At 36.5% G+C, this 19,235-nt stretch overlaps 1 protein-coding gene across 1 annotated transcript in view; it reads right to left on the reverse strand.

Annotated features, from left to right (window-relative positions):
* Window positions 1–15,946, reverse strand: part of RNF111 (ring finger protein 111) — an 85,746-nt gene extending 69,800 nt beyond the window's left edge. Inside the window, 2 exon segments of the mRNA XM_034660909.1 lie at window positions 14,611–14,657; window positions 15,561–15,946. Of these exon segments, the coding sequence (XP_034516800.1) occupies window positions 14,611–14,657; window positions 15,561–15,569 (56 nt within the window). The 5' untranslated portion in view covers window positions 15,570–15,946.
* Between the last annotated feature and the right edge of the window lie 3,289 nt (window positions 15,947–19,235).

The raw sequence follows: 19,235 nt of genomic DNA on the forward strand, positions 1-19,235 counted from the left end.
ACTTTACATTGGAATCCGGGGATGTACTGTATGGTGACTAACATAATATAATAAAAAATCATTAAAATAAATATTCAGAGACATTCATTCACAAATGCTCCAAGTTCTTTGTCTAGTTCTATAAAAAGAGTAAATAATACAACCACCTTTTTNAAAATAAATATTCAGAAACATTCATTCACAAATGCTCCAAGTTCTTTGTCTAGTTCTATAAAAAGAGTAAATAATACAACCACCTTTTTTCAGACTCATATATCAAAGTTTTCTTGTATGAATTTATCAAATTTTAATCATTACCATCCGGTCGTTTTATGAAAGTAGAATGGAATAAAGTGAGTTCTACCAGCATCTTCTCCCACAGAGATAACCTCACAAGAATTATTCTCTAGCTATAACCTCAAAATTGGAACAAAGAAATCCTCCCTAAACTAGTAACATATAAAGTAAAATGTACGACAATAACACAAAGCACAGGAGTGGAGCAAAGAGATGTAGGCTGTTCAATGTTTCTTATATTGTATATGAAATAGTCTATTTTTTAATTAACTATTTGGTTATTTATTTATTTATATAGAGAGACAAAGAAAACACAAGGAATGGAGGAGGAGCAGGGGGAGAGGGAGAGAGAGAATTTCAAGCAGGCTCCACACTCAGCATGAAGCCCAATGCAGGGCTCAATCTCACAACCCCAAGATCAAGACCAGAGCCAAAATCAAGAGTTGGATGCTTAACTGACTGAGCCACCCAGGCACCCCTGAAATAGTCTATTATTTCTTAAAGACAGTGAAAAGTTAAAGATGCATAGTGTAAACCCTAGATCAACCACAAAAGATAAAAAAATCAAACAAGTATAGCTAATAAACCAACAGTAGAAAAAAATGAAATACAAAAAAAACTTTTAAACCCAAAAAACTAAAGCCCAAAGGAAACATGAGAAGGAAAATAAAGGGACAGAGAACAGATGGGACAAATAGAAAACACAGAGCAAGATGACAGATTAAAACACAACTGTAACAAAACAGGGTGCTATTGGCATAAGGATAGACTGGAGAGTCCAGAAATAGACTCATACATATCATCAAGTAATTTTCAGTAAGAGTGCCAAGATAATAGGAAAGGAATAGTAACAAATGGTGGTGGAACAACTAGTGAACCATGTGGGAAAAATTTAACCTCTACATCACACATCAGACCAAAAAATTAACTCAAAATGGATCAGGGACTTAGACCTAAAAGCTAAACATTAAATTTCTAAAAGAAACATAGCAGAAACTGTATGTATTCATACCATGGGCAAAGGTCTCACAGAACACAAATAGTACTACCCATTTTTTAACATTTATGTATTTAAGTAATCTCTACACCTGACGTGGGGCTTGAACTCACAACCCCGAGATCAAGAGTCACATGTTCTACCAACTGAGCCAAGCCAGGTACCCCTAGCACTACCAAATTTTTATAAACTGATAAACTAGATTTTACCAAAATGAAAATCTGCTCTTCACAGATACCACTAAGAGAACAAAAAGGCAATGGGGCACCTGGGTGGCTCAGATGGTTAAGCGTCTGCTTTCAGCTCCAGTCATGCTCTCCGGGCCCTCAGATCGACCCCCATGTCGGGCTCCCAGCTCAGCAGGGAGTCTGCTTCTCCCTCTCCCCCTGCTTGTGCAGTCTCTCTCTCTCGATCTCAAATTAATAAAAAAAATCTTAAAAAAAAAAAAAGAAAACAAAAGGCAAGGTAGCAAACTAAATACAAAGAAAACTGCATTTATGTGTAATTTATATGTATATATAAACACATATGTAAGTTGAATCCAAAATATATGCAAAACTCTTCCATTTTAATAAGACAACTCCACCCAAAAAAATAGACAAATGATTTTTAACATTCCTCAAAACACATACACATGGCCAATGAGTACATGAAAAAATGCTTTGTATCTTTAGCCATCAGGGAAATGCAAAATAAAACCACAATGAGATACAACTGCACACCCAATAAAAGGCTAAGACTCTTAGACCAAAACCACCAAACATTAGCAAGGATGTGGCACAACTGGAACTCCACACACAGTTCTTTGGTAGGTTCTAATAAAGTCATATATACATCTAACTTTTGATCCATTAATTTCACATCTAGGTTTGAAAACACAGGTATACAAAAAATTTGTATGTGAATGTTCATAGTTTTACTTGTAATAACCAGCAATTTGGGAAAAACAAATCTCCAACAAGTGAATAAGCAAATTATGATATATAAAGATAATTACAATTTTTAAATACAATAGGACACCAAACAGCAGCAACAAAAACAACAAAGAAGGAGCTACTGATACAAGTAACATTTGGGTAAATCTCAAAAACATGCTGCTGAAGGAAAGAAATCAGCTATGAAGTATATGACTCCAGATATAGGAAGTTCTAGAACAGGCAAACCTAATCTAAGGTGAAAACAAATTAAAACTAGTTGTGTTCTACAAAGAATCAAAGGATGGGAAAAACTACTAAATAGTTTCGAACCTTCTGAAAGTTGTCAAACTTTCTGAAGTGTTGGTAATGTTCTATTTCTTCATAAGAATTTGGGCTACACATACATTTGGCAAAACTTAACAACAAATGGTACACTTAAGATCTGTGCACTTCACTGTATGTAAATTTTACTTTAAAAACAAAGGACTGTAGGAGTGCCTGGATGGCTCAGTTGTCTGGCTTTCAGCTCAGGTTGTGATCTCAGGGTGGTGAGATCGAGCCCTGAGTGGCTCCAGGCCCAGCATGCTTAGGATTCTCTCTCCCTCTCCGTCTGCCTCTCCCCACCTCCTTGAGCTTGAACATGTACAGAAAAGAAAAAAAAGCAAAAACAAAGAAGTGTAAGTGAATATTCAACTCTAGTTAATGATATGGAAGCTGAATTCGTTTGGCAAGAGATGCACTGATACCTGCAACTTAATTTAACACACAATACAAACCAACCACCAGTAAGCTTGACTGAAGGATGGTTAGAAGAATGAATAGATAGACAAGTGATAAAGCAAAAACAGCAAATTGTTAATTGTAGAATGTAGGTGATGGGGAAATGGGTGTTCAGTGTACAATTCTTTCAACTTTCATGTTTGAAAATGTTCACAGAAAATGCTAGAGGGAAAATGTGATGACCAAAAGAAGCCAAATACAAAAAAGTAATACTATACGATTGTGTTTATATGAAGTTCTAGAACAAATTAATCCAAAATGTCAAAAACCAGATCAGTGGTTGCCTATGGCAAGAGATAGGGGTGAATGATGACAAATGAGCAAGAAAAAACTTCACAGGGTGATGGAATGTTTTATGTCCTGATTGGGGTGTTGGTTACATGGATATAAAAATTTGCCAAAACTTACTAAATTTTACAGTAAAAATATGTGCCTTATATTGTATGTAAGTTATAGCTCAATTAAACTGTTTTTTAAAATATGTTCCCTATAGGGGCGCCTGGGTGGCACAGCGGTTAAGCGTCTGCCTTTGTCTCAGGGCATGATCCCGGCGTTATGGGATCGAGCCCCACATCAGGCTCCTCAGCTATGAGCCTGCTTCTTCCTCTCCCACTCCCCCTGCTTGTGTTCCCTCTCTCGTTGGCTGTCTCTCTCTCTCTCTCTCTGTCAAATAAATAAATAAAATCTTTAAAAAATATATATGTTCCCTATAGAAAAAATAGGAATACACAGACAAATTAAATCCCCCCAATCACACCATCCAAATAAAATATCACCATCCTTCTCTCTCTTCTGACAAAGGCAATGCCGAACGGAGATAAAAATATACTTTATTGTCTCTTCCTTAAAGGCAATACAGAAATACTGGTTAAGCTCTTACTTCAGGGCCATAGAAACTCTTTACTCCAATCCTACTAACCTCTAAAATGGGACATCTCCTGAATTTTGGAATTCCCTTCTCAGGTGACTCAAACCTCCTGACATAAATCCCTTCAACTCCATTACTGCTGTTGAGTCTCTAGCAAGTTACTAACCATTCTATGGCTAAATCTCCTCATATGAAAAATGGAAATATTTACCTTAAAAGGTTAAGGCTTTAAACAAAATAATGTATGCACATGCTGGCTTTTATTATTGTTTTTAAAGTTAAAGAGTCAACTAGCTTTTAGAGATCATCCTGGCAAAAAAAAGTCGACAAGCTTCCCCTCTGTTTCCTTTTCTTTTTTTGGGGGGGGGGGAGTTGATCTTCAATTCTTTTAGATACACCTACCTCAAGCTAGTCTATCTTATTCGAATGAACCTCAAATTCCTCTTGAAGCTCAGATCAAAACCCTCAATTATTAAAGCACCCAAAGCAAAGGGTGGAGTAACAAAATTAAATACAAATAAAACAAAAAAACTAGATTAGGAAAGACAGCAGCTGCCCTGAGAATGTAGGATCTAATGCGGTGAGCAAAACTGCCCAAGGGAACAATTTCTCCTTGGATGAAGTCCAATAAGTTTATTTAAATAAAAGTTGTTTTTGCTCTTCCTATGTGATTTAGGTCAAAATGTGTAACCTGGTATCAATTAAAGAATATGTTCTAAAGAATAAGAACAAGAGTCATACGAGAAAAAAACAGGCAAAGTTACTGATACTTCATGACTGAAGAAGGTAAAGGCTTACTGAAAACTGGATTAAGGAAAATATTTCTGGGTAGAGAGCACATAATGTGAATTCAACAATGTGAAGACAAGAAAAAAATAATTTAAACCATGTAGATTATGCTTGAAATTCTGCTCAATAATTACATACCCAGAATGAACACAGAAAGATAAAATTTTACTATTCTCTAGTTGGTCTCATTTCCCATGTGCCTCTCATGATATGAACATCTTACTGTGCTGTCAGATTCTAATGTTTAGAGCCATTTATTTTTCCCACAACATGGACCATAAACACAGCCTACGACTTCATCTGGTGTTTAACAATGAAACATGATTCGTTCCAATACTGAAGGAAAACCAGGATATGTTGAACTTTGAGAAACTGTATGTCTATATTTTATGTTTTATGGGCAACTTTAGGGATTTCCAAGGTTATTTTGACTAAATGACATCTTTGTCTTCTTTGGATCTGTGTATTCTGACAGCAAAGTGAAAATCCTTGTGGCAAGAAACAAAAATAGTAGGCTATTAGACAACTGAGGATACCGGTCTGGAGAAACCAAGCATTTATTATCCTCTATGTTAACATTAGCCACTTTATTCAACGAACCCTTTTTGGTTTTTCTGCTACTAGTGACTACTTGAGGTGAGAATTAAGAAGATAGTTAAGATGCTACTCTATCCCAAAGAATTTCATATTCTAGATAAATACAGTAATCCTAACCCCAATGTGGATTTCCAAATATCCATACATGTAAAGCGAGCCTACACACATTTACTTATATACTTTCTGGGCGATCTTTAGAATTTTGGTTTCAGTATACACACACTGAGTTCTTCCTGTTGGGGATAATCAGAAAAGGAGGCAACTGAGGATTAATAAAAATGACAGGAGAAAAAAGAAAAATATTTTAAATTGAAGCCTGTTCAAGATAAAGGAAAATTACTGAAATTAAGTCCAGGCTTTAGAACTGCCATCCAGAACTGCTATCTGTGAGGAAAACTATTCATTCACATGGGAATAAAATGGGGAAACCCAAGAGTCTAAGAAGAATGATAAAGTCTATGATGGCAAACAGGATAAACACAAGTTAGTTTACCTAAATTTTTTCTATCCCAAGCATCTGGGATCAAATCAGAATCTGGAAATATCAACCAGGTAACAGGAATTAATTTTACAGCGGCTTATTAATATTTTAGAAGATATAATATCACTGATAATACATTAGCTACCATTTATGCAGTTATTGTTTTCATTCAACAAATATTTATCGAGAGCCTATTATAATGTGGGCACTGTTGTAGGCACTGGGATTAGCCATGAACAAGATATAGAAAGTCTTTGTCCTCATGAAAACTACATGCAAATGAGAACAAACAAGGCACAAGTAAACAGTCAAGTTAATTTTCGAGAAAAAATTGTGCTATTAAGGAAATAAAACAGATAGTAAAAGATGATCAACGGGCTCCTAAGACGCTGAAGACCTGAATCGTAAGAAGGAACAAGCCACCTGTCAGCCACGCCACAAAGTGCTAGAGGAAGAGCCTTTTTAGCAGAGGAAACAGTAAAGAAAGATCGCGTGCCAGGAAGAGGCCTAGCACCTGCAAACAACAGAAAGAAGGGGAGTGAGAGGAAAGGGAGATGGCACACAAAGGCATCAGAAATTGTCAAGGGCCAGATCAGATAGGCCTGGTAAGGAACTATGTAGCATGTTTTTATTCCATTTTATCCTTACTAAAAACTAATATCTCCAAGGAACTAAGAATTATAAAAGGCAACTTGCCTAAGGTGTGACACACAAACATCTGGATCTTAATTCTTACATAAGTTGCTGGTTTTGGTCTCTCATTTTTAAAATAAGTGTATAGTTTTGTGGGCTTTCATATGTTCACTCACCACTTCAGTTCCCATGACATTATTTTCATATAAGATTATTATGTAATTCAACCACAATTTCTTCTATTTACTATGGAGATTTTTGGAACTTAGCCTCCACAGTGGGAGAATGCTAAAGCTCTACTAAAATGGAAATAACTGCTACAAGATAAGAGAAGGACCAAATACTATGGAAAAACAGAAGGGAGAGCCATTGACTCTAGAGGAGAAACCCACAGAAATTTAAGAGCTGGTCCTTAAAGTAAGATTTCCTCAATTGGAGAATAAGGATAAAAGCACATCAGAGGAATGGCAGGCAGGAAGGTGGTTATGAAAATAGACGGTTTGTTTATTTTAAACAATCAAAATTCTCTATATTCTCCCAGATGTATATAGGTAAAGCAGTCTGTGTCTGACCTATTCCTCCCCTTTTCATTTTATTATCAAAAATATATTTTTAAATTTAAGTATAGTTGACACAATGTAACATTAGTTTCAGGTGTACAATATCACGGACTATGTTCCCTATGCTGTACCTTTTATTTCTGTAACTTATTCATTCCATAACTGGAAGCCTGTACCTCCCACTCCCCTTCACCCATTTTGTCCCTCCCCTCCCCTCTGGCAACCATCGGTTTATTTATAGGTCTGATTCTGCTTTTTGTTTATATGCTTCTTTTGCATTTTCAATTCCATGTATAAGTGAGATCATATGGTATTTGTCTTTCACTGACTTATTTCACTTAGCATAATACCCTCTAGATTCACCCATGTTCTTGCAAGTGGCAGGATCTCATTTTTTACAGCTGCATAATATTCCATAAAATGGCCAGTTTTATCTCATACTACACAAAGTTCTTTAAAGAAATACGATTTCACAGAAAATACAATCAAATCCATGATAACAATCATTCTATAAATGTTCTGTAATAAAAATCTTACATCACATGATTTTCTTCACCTAATGACTACTTTGTATTAAAAAAAAATACAGCTGTCAAAGTAGATTTAGACTTTGCAAAGTGAACCTATTTATAAACCTATTTATATGTGTATTTTTTCACATATTTAAATATTATTTTGGCTCAGTTGGTTAAGCACCCAACTCTTGATTTCTGCTCAAGTCATGATCAAGGTCATGACATCAAGCCCAGTGTCAGGCTCCACACTAGGCATGGAGCCTGCTTGGGATTCTCTCTTCCTTTCCCTCCGCCCTCCCCTTCCCCCACAACAGGAACTCGCACACACGTTAAACAAACATGATTTTACCACTACAAAGTCGGAAAGAGAGCCCATTTCTGTATCAATAATGTAACTTGCTCCTGATATTTATCAAAAGCAAAAGTTCATATTTTGTTTAAACATGGTAAATTACATAAATAACTTTATCTCAAATTTCCCTGCAATACCCACTAAATGAAGAAAACTTTTAATTCTCACACACACACAAACACACACACAGGATCTAACAGCAACAAAGAGATAGTAACAAAATTTTATCTTCTGACTGGCAGTAACTCCAAAAAGAGAACAGAAAAAAAAAATGACTAAGAAGTCATGAAAGCTAATACAAGAACATTTCTTAAAACTGAAGGACCTAAGCCCTTGCTACCTATGTCCTCAGAGATGACGATTCTCCTCATCCACTCCACTCCAGTCCAGTCACAATAGCTTCTTGGCTTTTCCCTGAGCAGGCCAAGTATGCTATTACTATTTAGTTTGCCCAGAATGCTTATCCCCCAGATAGCCACAAGTATTTCTCACTTGCATCCTTTCCCTCTGTGCTCAAATGTTTCCTTGTCTTTGAGACCACCCCTAATCACCTTTTACTTAAAAAGCTAACCCCACCCCATCTTCTTTTTCCAGCTCAGTTATTCCATAATCACCATTTGTAAAATTTATTTGTTTTCCCAATAGAGCCTAGTCTGTTTTCATCATTACCATGTGCCCCAAAGCTTAGAACTCACAGTTAGTATTCAATATATATATGTTGAATTATTACTTAAAATAATCTAAAATTATGACACAACTATATCAGAAGAAAGGGTGAAGAAAGAGTGTGGGCTCCTTTTCCATAAGAGGTCAAAAGATAATGCAAAAGATAACTGGTACAGCAATTCTCAAACTTTAGATTTGTGAGCCCTTATCCTCTTAAAAATAAGTGAGAACCCCCAAAAACTTGAAATACGTAGGTTATATTAATACAATATTAGAAAATAAAATTGGGGGTGCCTGGGTGGCACAGCGGTTAAGCGTCTGCCTTCGGCTCAGGGCGTGATCCTGGCGTTATGGGATCGAGCCCCACGTCAGGCTCCTCTGCTATGAGCCTGCTTCTTCCTCTCCCTCTCCCCCTGCTTGTGTTCCCTCTCTCGCTGGCTGTCTCTATCTCTGTCGAATAAACAAATAAAATCATTAAAAAAAAAAAAGAAAGAAAGAAAATAAAATTGATAAATGCTCAAAATATTTTTAAAGACAGCAATTTTTAACCCATTACGTGCAAATATTAAGTAACATTTATGAACATATTTTTTCAAAAAAGTTAATAAGAATGGCACTATTACACATTTTTGCTTATCTCTTTAATGTCTTTCTTAATAGAAGAAACCTAGATTCTTAAATCTGCTTCTGTATTCAATCTAATAAGAAATCCAGCTTCACACAAATATATAGTTAAAAAAGAAGTGTCTTTAATAACTTATTCAGATAGTGCATATGTTATTCTTTGATATTAACCCAAAACTTAATAAATGTAATTTTGTAAAGGTTATTTGCAATATTGAATCTGATACCTTATCTATGAAACTTCATACCATTTCATTAAAAATCTATTGATCTATCTGGCCCTTAAGTAGACCCTTCACACACAGCATGAGTTTGTAATATCATGCACTGGTCATATGAAAAAAGTTGGTCCACAAAGTTATCCATATCTTCCAAACATTGACACATTTAATTATACAATAGCCCTCCGCAAAAAAAAAAAAAAAAAAAAAAAACTCACATTTGTTAATATCCCCATCAATTTCACCAAAAGGTCCTGAAAAGCTGCCAAGCTCATAGTGGCAGATATGTTTTCCAAAATTCTAATTTTTGCTCGAAAGCCTTAATTTTATCTTAGCAATAATTTCTATGAGTTGTTTTCCCGAAAGTGACAGGCTCACTTCATTTATTTTTGAGAAATACATATAAATACCCAAGTTTAAATAACTATAGTCATTCTCTCAAGTCAAAAAATGGTACCATAAAAAAAAATTACAAAAAAAAAAAGGCAACTAAGTTTGCTAGTTCAGCCTGCAACTCAATCACACAAGTAGTTTTCTTCAAGACAAGCATAATTTAGGATGGGGCACAAGTGCCTTATAACATTCTTCTCATTTTATCACATGAAATATGAAAAAGACATGTACTCAAGGGTCAAGATTAATAAAATAATAATTTACTGCTTTATAAAGGACATTCTTAAATGAAAATGGTTTTGTAAATGTGTAGTAATGAAAAATACGATGACTATTAGTACAGTTTTAGCCACTGTCTTAATATGTATTGCAGAGCCAGCAGTTTTGCCTATCACTGTGTTTGCTATCAGTGCAAATGTCAATGTAGTTAAGTAGTGAAGAATTTAGTATTACTATCAAATAGTTTCAACCCAGCTGAACTTCTGAAGACCCCCTCAAGGAGTCCAAAGACCACCGTCTGAGAACTGCTGCTCTGGATACATATAAAATACCGAGAGGGGATATATCTCCAGGGAAAAGAACTGGGCAACAGGAAGACAGGAATGGCAAGAAAACTTATTCCTTCCCTGTACAACCTTCATACCTTGTGGATCTGGTTCCATTTTATTGCTTTTATCTTTAAAAATTAAATTTTTTTTTTAAAAAACAACAAAAAATTGACACCAAAAGTAGCTAAGTAGACATATATAAAGTAGCTAAGTAGACATATAAGCATACTATTTAGAAATATGAAAGTATATACCAGAAAAAATTTAAGAGCTGAAAGTGTTTCCACTTAGGAACTGGAACTAGGGGATTAGGAGGAATAGCATAGACTGTTGTTTTTCATTACAAGCCTTTGTGGAACTGACTTTTAAAACCATGTATATATTCATTGTTTCAAAAATTAACTGGTTAAAAACAATTCAAAATATCGTCTGGGATCTTGGTGGTTGTTCTTGGTTGGGGCCATCCTGCACCTAAGGCAAGAAGATGGTGGCATCAAGGAAGACGTCAATCAACTCTAGACTCCAACTCATTATGAAAAGTGTCAAGTACATGTCGGGATACAAGCAGCTCTGAAAATGATCAGACATGGCAAAGCAAAACTGGTTATCCTCGCCAACAACTGCCCAGCCCTGAGGAAATCTGAAATAGAATACTACACCATGGGGTGCCTGGGTGGCACAGAGGTTAAGCATCTGCCTTCAGCTTAGGGCGTGATCCCAGCGTTATGGGATCGAGCCCTACATCAGGCTCCTCTGCTATGAGCCTGCTTCTTCCTCTCCCACTCCCCCTGCGTGTTCCCTCTCTCTCTGGCTGTCTCTATCTCTGTCAAATAAATAAATAAAATCTTTAAAAAAAAAAAAAACAATACTACACCATGTTTCCCAAAACTGGTGTTCATCACTACAGTGTCAATAATACTGAACTGGGTACGGCATGAGGAAAATACTACAGAGAACGCACACTGGCTATCATTGATCCAGGTGACTGGATCATTAGAAGCATGCCAAGACAGATGTGAAAAGCAAATCTCACAAAATTTTTCTGTAATAAAACCTTCCAGAGCTTGTTTTTTTAAAAAAACAAAAACAAAATATTGTCTGGAAAAATACTCATAAGTGAGGTTTAAAAGATAAATAAAGAAAGCAAACACCCATGCTGCACTGGGTGAGAGAATGGCTGTGAAATGTATCAAGCTGTAACAGTAACTTTCCGGAATAATGCGCCTGTGAGCTTCCACTCATATATGAAATATTATTCTATATCATAAAAAAAATTTCATTTAAAAAGCTAGTTAAAAAGCAGCAATTTGCTTCAGACCAGAATGTCTGATGACTTAGTTAAAAACAATTAAGTATGTAAACCTTAACATCATTTTTAACAGTTAAGCAGTTAAACCCTCTACATACACAATGTAACACAAAGCAAAATAATATTTTATTTTTTTCTATTTCATTTGATCATAATTAAGATCAAATCAGAACTTACTTATTTGAAAAAAGATAGAATAGTTGTTTTATGGTAAATATAATAAAATGCTACATTTTATGTAGTTACTTCACAAATAAAATCTCCATAGAAATATAAACCCACTATCAAAATCTAATTTAAGTTTCTCAGAGGATGTCCTGATCCAGGAAATAAGAGATTTTTCTATATATAAACAGATAACTCAAAAGCAAACTGGACTCCCCACTAAAAGGAACCAGGCCTCCTTAGAGAATAGCTGATTCCAAGACTGAAACAGGAAAGATATAAGACGAGTGTGAACATCTTGCTGTTCCAGAAAGAAAGGAAATACTCATAAAAATTATGTATGTCAAAAAGACACAGGAGCTATGGTGGAGGATCCCACTGGACAATTGTGGGACAGTTTGAGCATTAAAATTAATAAAGGCAGTAATGGATTACAATCCACTGAATAAAATAGGAAGTACGTAAGTCCATACTGATAATAGTTAGATAAAAGAATGCTTCTTCCATACAAAAGAAGGCCTACTGATAAGGTAAAGGAGATGGAAGAGTTTGAAAATAAGCATTTTGCAACCATCAGGGTAAAGATCAGTACAGGCAAGAATCATCACTGGATGCTTATGTAAACATAATATCATTATCATCCCTGACAAAATTAACAGTAATTCCTTGATATCATCTAATATCCATTCACATTCAGATTACCCCCGAAGTTTCAAAATGACTTTCTACAACTGATTTGAGTGAGGATTTAAACAAGGTCAACACATTACATTTGGTTGCTATACATAAAATATTTTTAACCTTTCACTTTACGTTGTCTATCAGCCATTATGAAAAAGCCTAACACATAAACCAGTTTACACTTGTAGATTCTCCAGAATCAAACACAACCTAATGCATTTGCTGTTCCCTTTGTTTGCAAGATTCCTCCAGATTACCAGTATGATCACTGATCATGGTCACTGATCACAAATCAAATTATCACCTCTAAAAAGAAGTTAGACCCTCACTAACCATCCAATCCACAGTAGAGCTGGACTTCCATTCATCTTTACACGGTCCTGTTTTCTTCATGGCACTCAGCACTACCTCAAACTATCGTTCATTATGTTTCCCGCAGTAGAATGTCCACTCCCTGAAGGCAGAGTGCCCTCTTCACTGAAGACCAAGAACAATGCTGAGAACATTGAGACATTCAATAAATACATACTGAGTAACCAAATAATAGGTAAATAATAATGCAATACCTCCACTTAAAATGCAAGCTCAACTTAGTATTTGTTTTTAAACATCTGTAGCCCACTCCACATGTAATGGTACGAACTGAATACCTGTAGAAACCTGGGCCAGCTGTTACCAAGAATCAGTGGGGGCAGGAAAGAAAAAACAGAGGTGTAAGGCATTCAAATGCAATTCTGGACTTTAACTGACCAACAATTACAGGTTTCTGGAAGTAAAATTATTCAGGATGATTTAAAGACCATTACCAGAAGTAAAACCAAGTTTCATCTTTTAATATGAGAGCTATTAAATCATATATAATATCTATAATGGGACAGAAGCATTATCTAGAATAACAAACATGGCTTTATCAAAGATCCCCCCCCCCCCATAAACAGGAAGGAATTTATACTCAGTACAGCACTTCTTTCTGGGAATTGGATCATGATGAACACATCAATAAGTACCAAAAGAACCTAACCAAAAATACAAACCACTAGATTTGGGATCCAGAGAAAACTAGAAAACCATTCTACACTTCTCATTTAACAACTGAGAGAAATCTGAAGCTAAGGATGGTTATCAGTAAAGTCACAACTCTAATGGATAGCAAGCAAAGCTAGATCTAAAATTCAGATCTCCAAACTAAAGACTCTTCCATAGGATAATGTCACCCATAAAATGTTAATGTCAAGCTACTAACATACTTTAATCACTATCATTTTTCATACTGTCACTTCTTTTCTTCCTACTGAAGTCCTAGCTCAGAGGGGGAAAAGTCAAATAGGATGGATACAATTATGCTCTAAGTAAAGCATGTTACAGAAACCCCTCTTTGGCAAAATAATACAATGTCTAAAAAAATCTAATTAGTTTGATTAAATCAGTTTTTAATCCCACTTTAAATTTTATAATGAAAATAACTATTTAGGAATATCTGCTGACCATTCCTTTGCTCTAAACATGTAAAGTGTTACTCTCTTTTTTATTTTAAACATCAGTACAGCTATTTCTCAATTATCTGTAGAAATAAAGTACTGAAATGAAATTTCTCAAGGTGTAACCTCCACTAGGATACACTTTTCACGAAAATAAAATTATTTTGATGACATCTTTCTTCAAACACCAACCCCAAAGAACATGCAAGTGACCAACAGACACTAAAAGGAAAAAAGTAACAGAAAGAGCCACACATATAAGATGCAGTACCCCTGTAAACAAGGAGAGTCTCCACTCTTCCCAGTTTTTCCTGCAATATTGTTCAGACCAATTCACAAACACCCTCACCAGTTTTTAAAATACTACTCTGAATCTTAGACAGCAAACAAATGAGCAGGAGAAAGACGTCATTTGTCCAAGGTTAAATGACAAGAGGTGGACAAAAGTAAAATAATTTAAGGCTTTAAAAAAAAATTAAAGATTCTTTTCAGAGTAAGAGGGCTTCTTTCTCATCCTCTTTTGTCTCCAAAGGCAACCAAAGACGACTGTTTAGTATGAAAAGCAACATAGTTCATATTGACATGAAAATTTTTACTAAAAAACAGACACTAGCAACAAACTATCAAAATGTAGATCTTCACCATAATAAAGCCAAGTAAAACTAGTATTACAGAACTTCTATGTAATAACGAAATCACATCCTAACATTTGAAAGCAATCTCACACACACACACGCACAAATGGGAAAGGAAATGGAACCTTAGCTTATCTTTTCCCCAGGCTGTTCTTTTTGGTTGAAGAGGTCCCTAAAACAAGAAAATTAAACATAAAAATACCAAGTGAAATAAAGGTTGGATTAAGTCAGGTTCAAAAGCTAAAAGAACTATAAAATGAAGTCTATGTCAGCTGGCATCTTACCACTCCAGAGAGTTCTAAATTCTTACTCCACATAAATCAAGAAACAGGAAAGCACACAATACAATGGAGTCGCCTCACACTACAAACATGAACAAATTAAATGAATACCCTATACTTCCTGGTATTTTTTAAACACTAAAACTTAGATTTGCGTTAAGAAGTATCTGTAAATATCTATTAAAACCTATTTAAAAACTATTGTGACAAACCTCTATTTCTACAGTACAGAACGGATATTTCCACTCCAGCCTTGCCACTGACTTTGACAAATTATCTAAGGACAATAATAAAATACTGAGCTTCTTTTTTAGTGACCAACAAACCAACTCTACACAAAAATCTGACGCGTTTGTATTTCTGCAGTTCCGCGGACGTTGCCTTGATCACATAAGAAGGCAACTCCCTAACCGTCAGGGCTGACTTAGCGCCCTCCAACACCCCGAGTGCGGGTTACCTTCATCACTCCATTGTCAAATCTCACTCCCACGCCTCAGTCCTCAGCCCCCTTCCTAGACTCCAGCGTGAGTCCAAAGAGGGAAAGAAATCCCCTCACCCACTCCCTTACTGTGGGGTGTGGGTGTGTCTGTAGACGAACGCTTTGCTCAAACACAATCAATTCTACTGCGGAGACCCAGACCCTAAGTCACTATTGAGCCAGCAATAACCGGCCGGTCGCCGACCCCAGCCTTCCGCGGCCGCAGCCCTTCCTCTTTCTCCCCTCCAGGCCGGCCCCTCCCCCGTTGCGCGCACGCGCGGCTTCCAATCGATCCCCTCCCCCCTAGCTCCCTCACCTTAATCATTAGCTACCCTCTTCCCAGGGTCCGGGAATCACTTGCCCAGGAAGGTAGACAGGAGATGGAAGAGGGGAAGAGGATGCGTCGAGAGCCAGTGATCTGAGCCTCAGATCTCGGCCTAATAGGCCCCTATAGTCAAGAGCTGCGTCTGTCACCGCCACCAAACCTTACGAGCGGCAGCGCCTGGTTCGGCCCAGTTCACCAGGCTTGGGTTCAGAATGCCTGATTTGACCCCACAAAAACTCCTTTCCCGAAGCTGCGGGCGTTTCTGTGCTGCGCAGACCCAACACCTCGCCGCCGTCGCCGTCACTGCTGCTGCTCTCCTGCCGCCGCTGCTGCTGCCGCCGCCTAACCAATCCCTCCTCTACCGAGAGAGCACGACACTCAGGGTCTTTACGACAGTTCGGAAAGTGAGAGCGCAGTAGCATTCACGCCTTCATCAGTATCTGTTTCTGCGCCTGCTCAGATTCTTGCTTCTCAATGTCCCGCCCCCTCTTCCCCAGCCCTCCCCCATTGTACTCGCTTTATCAAGTCTATTAGCGAAGCCGAACGGTTTCTTAAAGCTCATTATTTTGTTTTCCTTGATGATTGTGTTCTACATTTAAGCAAAATACTATTTCTTGACTAATTTTTTCGTAACTTAAAAAGTACAGCTAACCACAAAATTATTGATTATACTTACGGTAAAATTAAACAAAAACATCACGGTTTACTGTCTTTAACAAGAAAATGATACCCAAATCATACTCGCTAATGACATAAAGATCATAGCACCCCGCTCTTAAAGTGAATTTGTTCCGAGAATCACATCAAAAGTGGTAATAGGTATCCTGGGAAATGACTGTACAATCACATACGCCTTCTTAATTATTTTATGAAAATCAGTAGATAGCAAATGCTTCATTATGTGTATTAGGAGAATGTAGGCAAGGAGAATGTAGGCTTTGGAATCAGTCAGACAGACTTCCTTTCAAATCCCGATAATGCCAATTAACAGCAGTCTGATTTATTAGACCTTTATAAATCTTTCCAAAAAAACATAAAATGTCAATTACACCTCCATTTTAAAAGAAAAATAAAAGCGTATCTTAAACCAAAAAAAAAGTTTCCTTCTCTAAAAATTGAGATAACATTATTTATCTCAAAGGGTTCTTGTGAGATTAAATAAGACAGTTTATAAAATGCTTTGAACATTATTTACCAATTAAATGTTCAATAAACATTAATTCCCTTCACTTGTCATCAACCTATCTTTCTCAATATGCTTTCTTTTGTTCAATCATGTTCTCCATATTGTTCTGTGAAGAAAATATTTTAAAATAATAATAATAAACAAGAAAGGATTGCAGATTGTGTGGGAAAACTGGAAGAGCATTGGAGTAGGAATTTTTCTCAATCCTCCTATTTTCTCGCTCTGAATATTAAATTATGCCTGGACTATCTTATCTACTGCCATGGTTTCAATTGTTATTAACTCATGACTTCTCAATGTCATATATTTCCAGAACTGTATTTCCATTCCTAACCTTTTTCCTCAAGCTCTTGACCTGTGCTCTTCAAAAAGGTAGACGCAAGCCACATGTAGCTATTGAGCACTTGAAATGTGGCTAGTACAAATTGAGAAGTGCTGTAAGTGAAAAATATCTATCCAATTCAAAGATACAATATTAAAAATTTTTGTAAAAATTTGAATAATTTTTAATACTCATTACATGTTGACATGATACTTTGGATATATTCGGGTAAATCAGTGGTTCTCAAGCAGGCACAATTTTGTGCCCCCACTTTGGGTTAATATTTAGCAACAGCTGGACATTTTTGGTGTTCACAACTCGGGGAAAGGATGACTACTGACATCTGCTAACAAGAGGCCAAGGATGCGGCTAAACATCGTACAATACACAGGACAGCCCCCCACAACAAAGAATTCCCTAGCTGAAAATGTTAATAGTACAACTGAGAAATGCTGTGGTTCAAAAAAATAGACTATTAAAGTTAGTTTACCTGGGTTTTTTTTTACTTTTTAAAATAAACTATTATAAACTTTAAAGTTACATTTGTAGCTCACATATTTCTATTGGACAGTGATGACTGATCTAACCCATATGGCTATTTTACTGGATGTGTCATTTCCACTTTAATGTCCCACAGGCATCTCTAACACACCATGTTGAAATAAATAAATGCAGTATATAGTATTTACAAGCCATCCATTTCAGTCTTTACTGTCTCAGTCAATAGGACTAAGTTAACTAACTAGAAACCCAAAGGTCATCTTTGACTATTCTCTCTTCCTCACTCCCTATCTCTAATCAATCAATAAGTCCTTCTAATTCTGTCTCTGTAATATTTCAAATATTGAAAATGGACCCATTCCTCTCAATACTCTGCACCAGTCCACGTCTTTAGTATCTTTGGTTTCAAGCAGACAGTGTGCACTATGGGCACAAACCAAATACATAATCACTGCCTTACTTGCAGTGTTTTCCAAGACCCAGAAAACAAATCTATTATTTACACTATAATGTGGAAGGGACAGGATGGCATAATAGTGCTCTGAGAACACAAAGATGGAACACTGTAGTCAAACCAAGAGGAGGTAATGTTTAAACTAAACTTTGCAACATAAATGAAGACAGTTAAAGGAAGCAAATAGAGAAGACATTCTAGGCAGAAAGATCAATACATGCTAAGGTACATAAACAGCATGAAGCAAATTCTCTAGTAGAATCTACTGAATGTGTCATGCAGAGAAACTATTAAGAGATGAGGGAAGAAAAGTAGATAGAAATGGATTAAGTATGGTTGTTTTTGCTAGGATGAGGAGTTTGCACTCTTTTATACTTAAAACTATGAGAAGCCATGAAGGGAAACCAACCAGAGAAGTAACAATCAGATTGACAACACTATGTAAGCAGAGTAGTGGGTGGATTGGAAAGAGGCAAAAACAGAGTGATGAAGACCAGTTGGAACAGCAGGTAAAAAGTGATGAGAGTAATGAAAATGAGCATGAAAAGGGAGGGACAGATACAAGAAGATTAAATAATTATTGGATATGGGGAGTAAAGGAGAAGGAGAATCTCAAATGCTTCCATATTTATGGTAAGTGGTTGGGTGGAAGTGCCCCTCAGGAAAAAGACACAGGCTTGCAAAACCCAACTTTCTGGGTTTGGGGCTTTTGTTTGGGATGGGATGAAGGAGGAGCTCAAAAGGAAATGATTACTTCTTTATTGGGCAAGCTGAGTTTGAGGTGTCTAACACTTAGCTAAGGTGGCGATTTCAGTAAGGTGCTGGATAAATGGGTTTGGATCTCAAGAGAGGTCTGGGCTGAAGACAGGGATTTGACAGGGATTAACTTGTGATAGTTGAAGCAGTAATTCTGATGAGGCCACCCACAACATATATGAAAGGAGACAGATATCTGAGGAAGGCTGATACTTTAAGAAGAGTATTGAAGATACTTAAGAAGAATATATTGAAGAATGAAGAGAAGTCCCGGAAGGATAAAGATGGGCCAGAGCAAAGGGAGAAAAACCCAAAGAAATAGGTAACAGGCCAAGTGAGAAAAAAGTTTCAGTGACGAAGTGGGTGATCAAGGATAAGAAATGTCCACTAATTCGGCAATAAGGAGATATGTAAACAAGAGCAGTTTCAGCAACTGTTGTACATTTT

Source organism: Ailuropoda melanoleuca, chromosome 5 (genome assembly GCF_002007445.2).
Source record: "Ailuropoda melanoleuca isolate Jingjing chromosome 5, ASM200744v2, whole genome shotgun sequence".
Classification (NCBI taxonomy): Eukaryota; Metazoa; Chordata; class Mammalia; order Carnivora; family Ursidae; genus Ailuropoda; species Ailuropoda melanoleuca.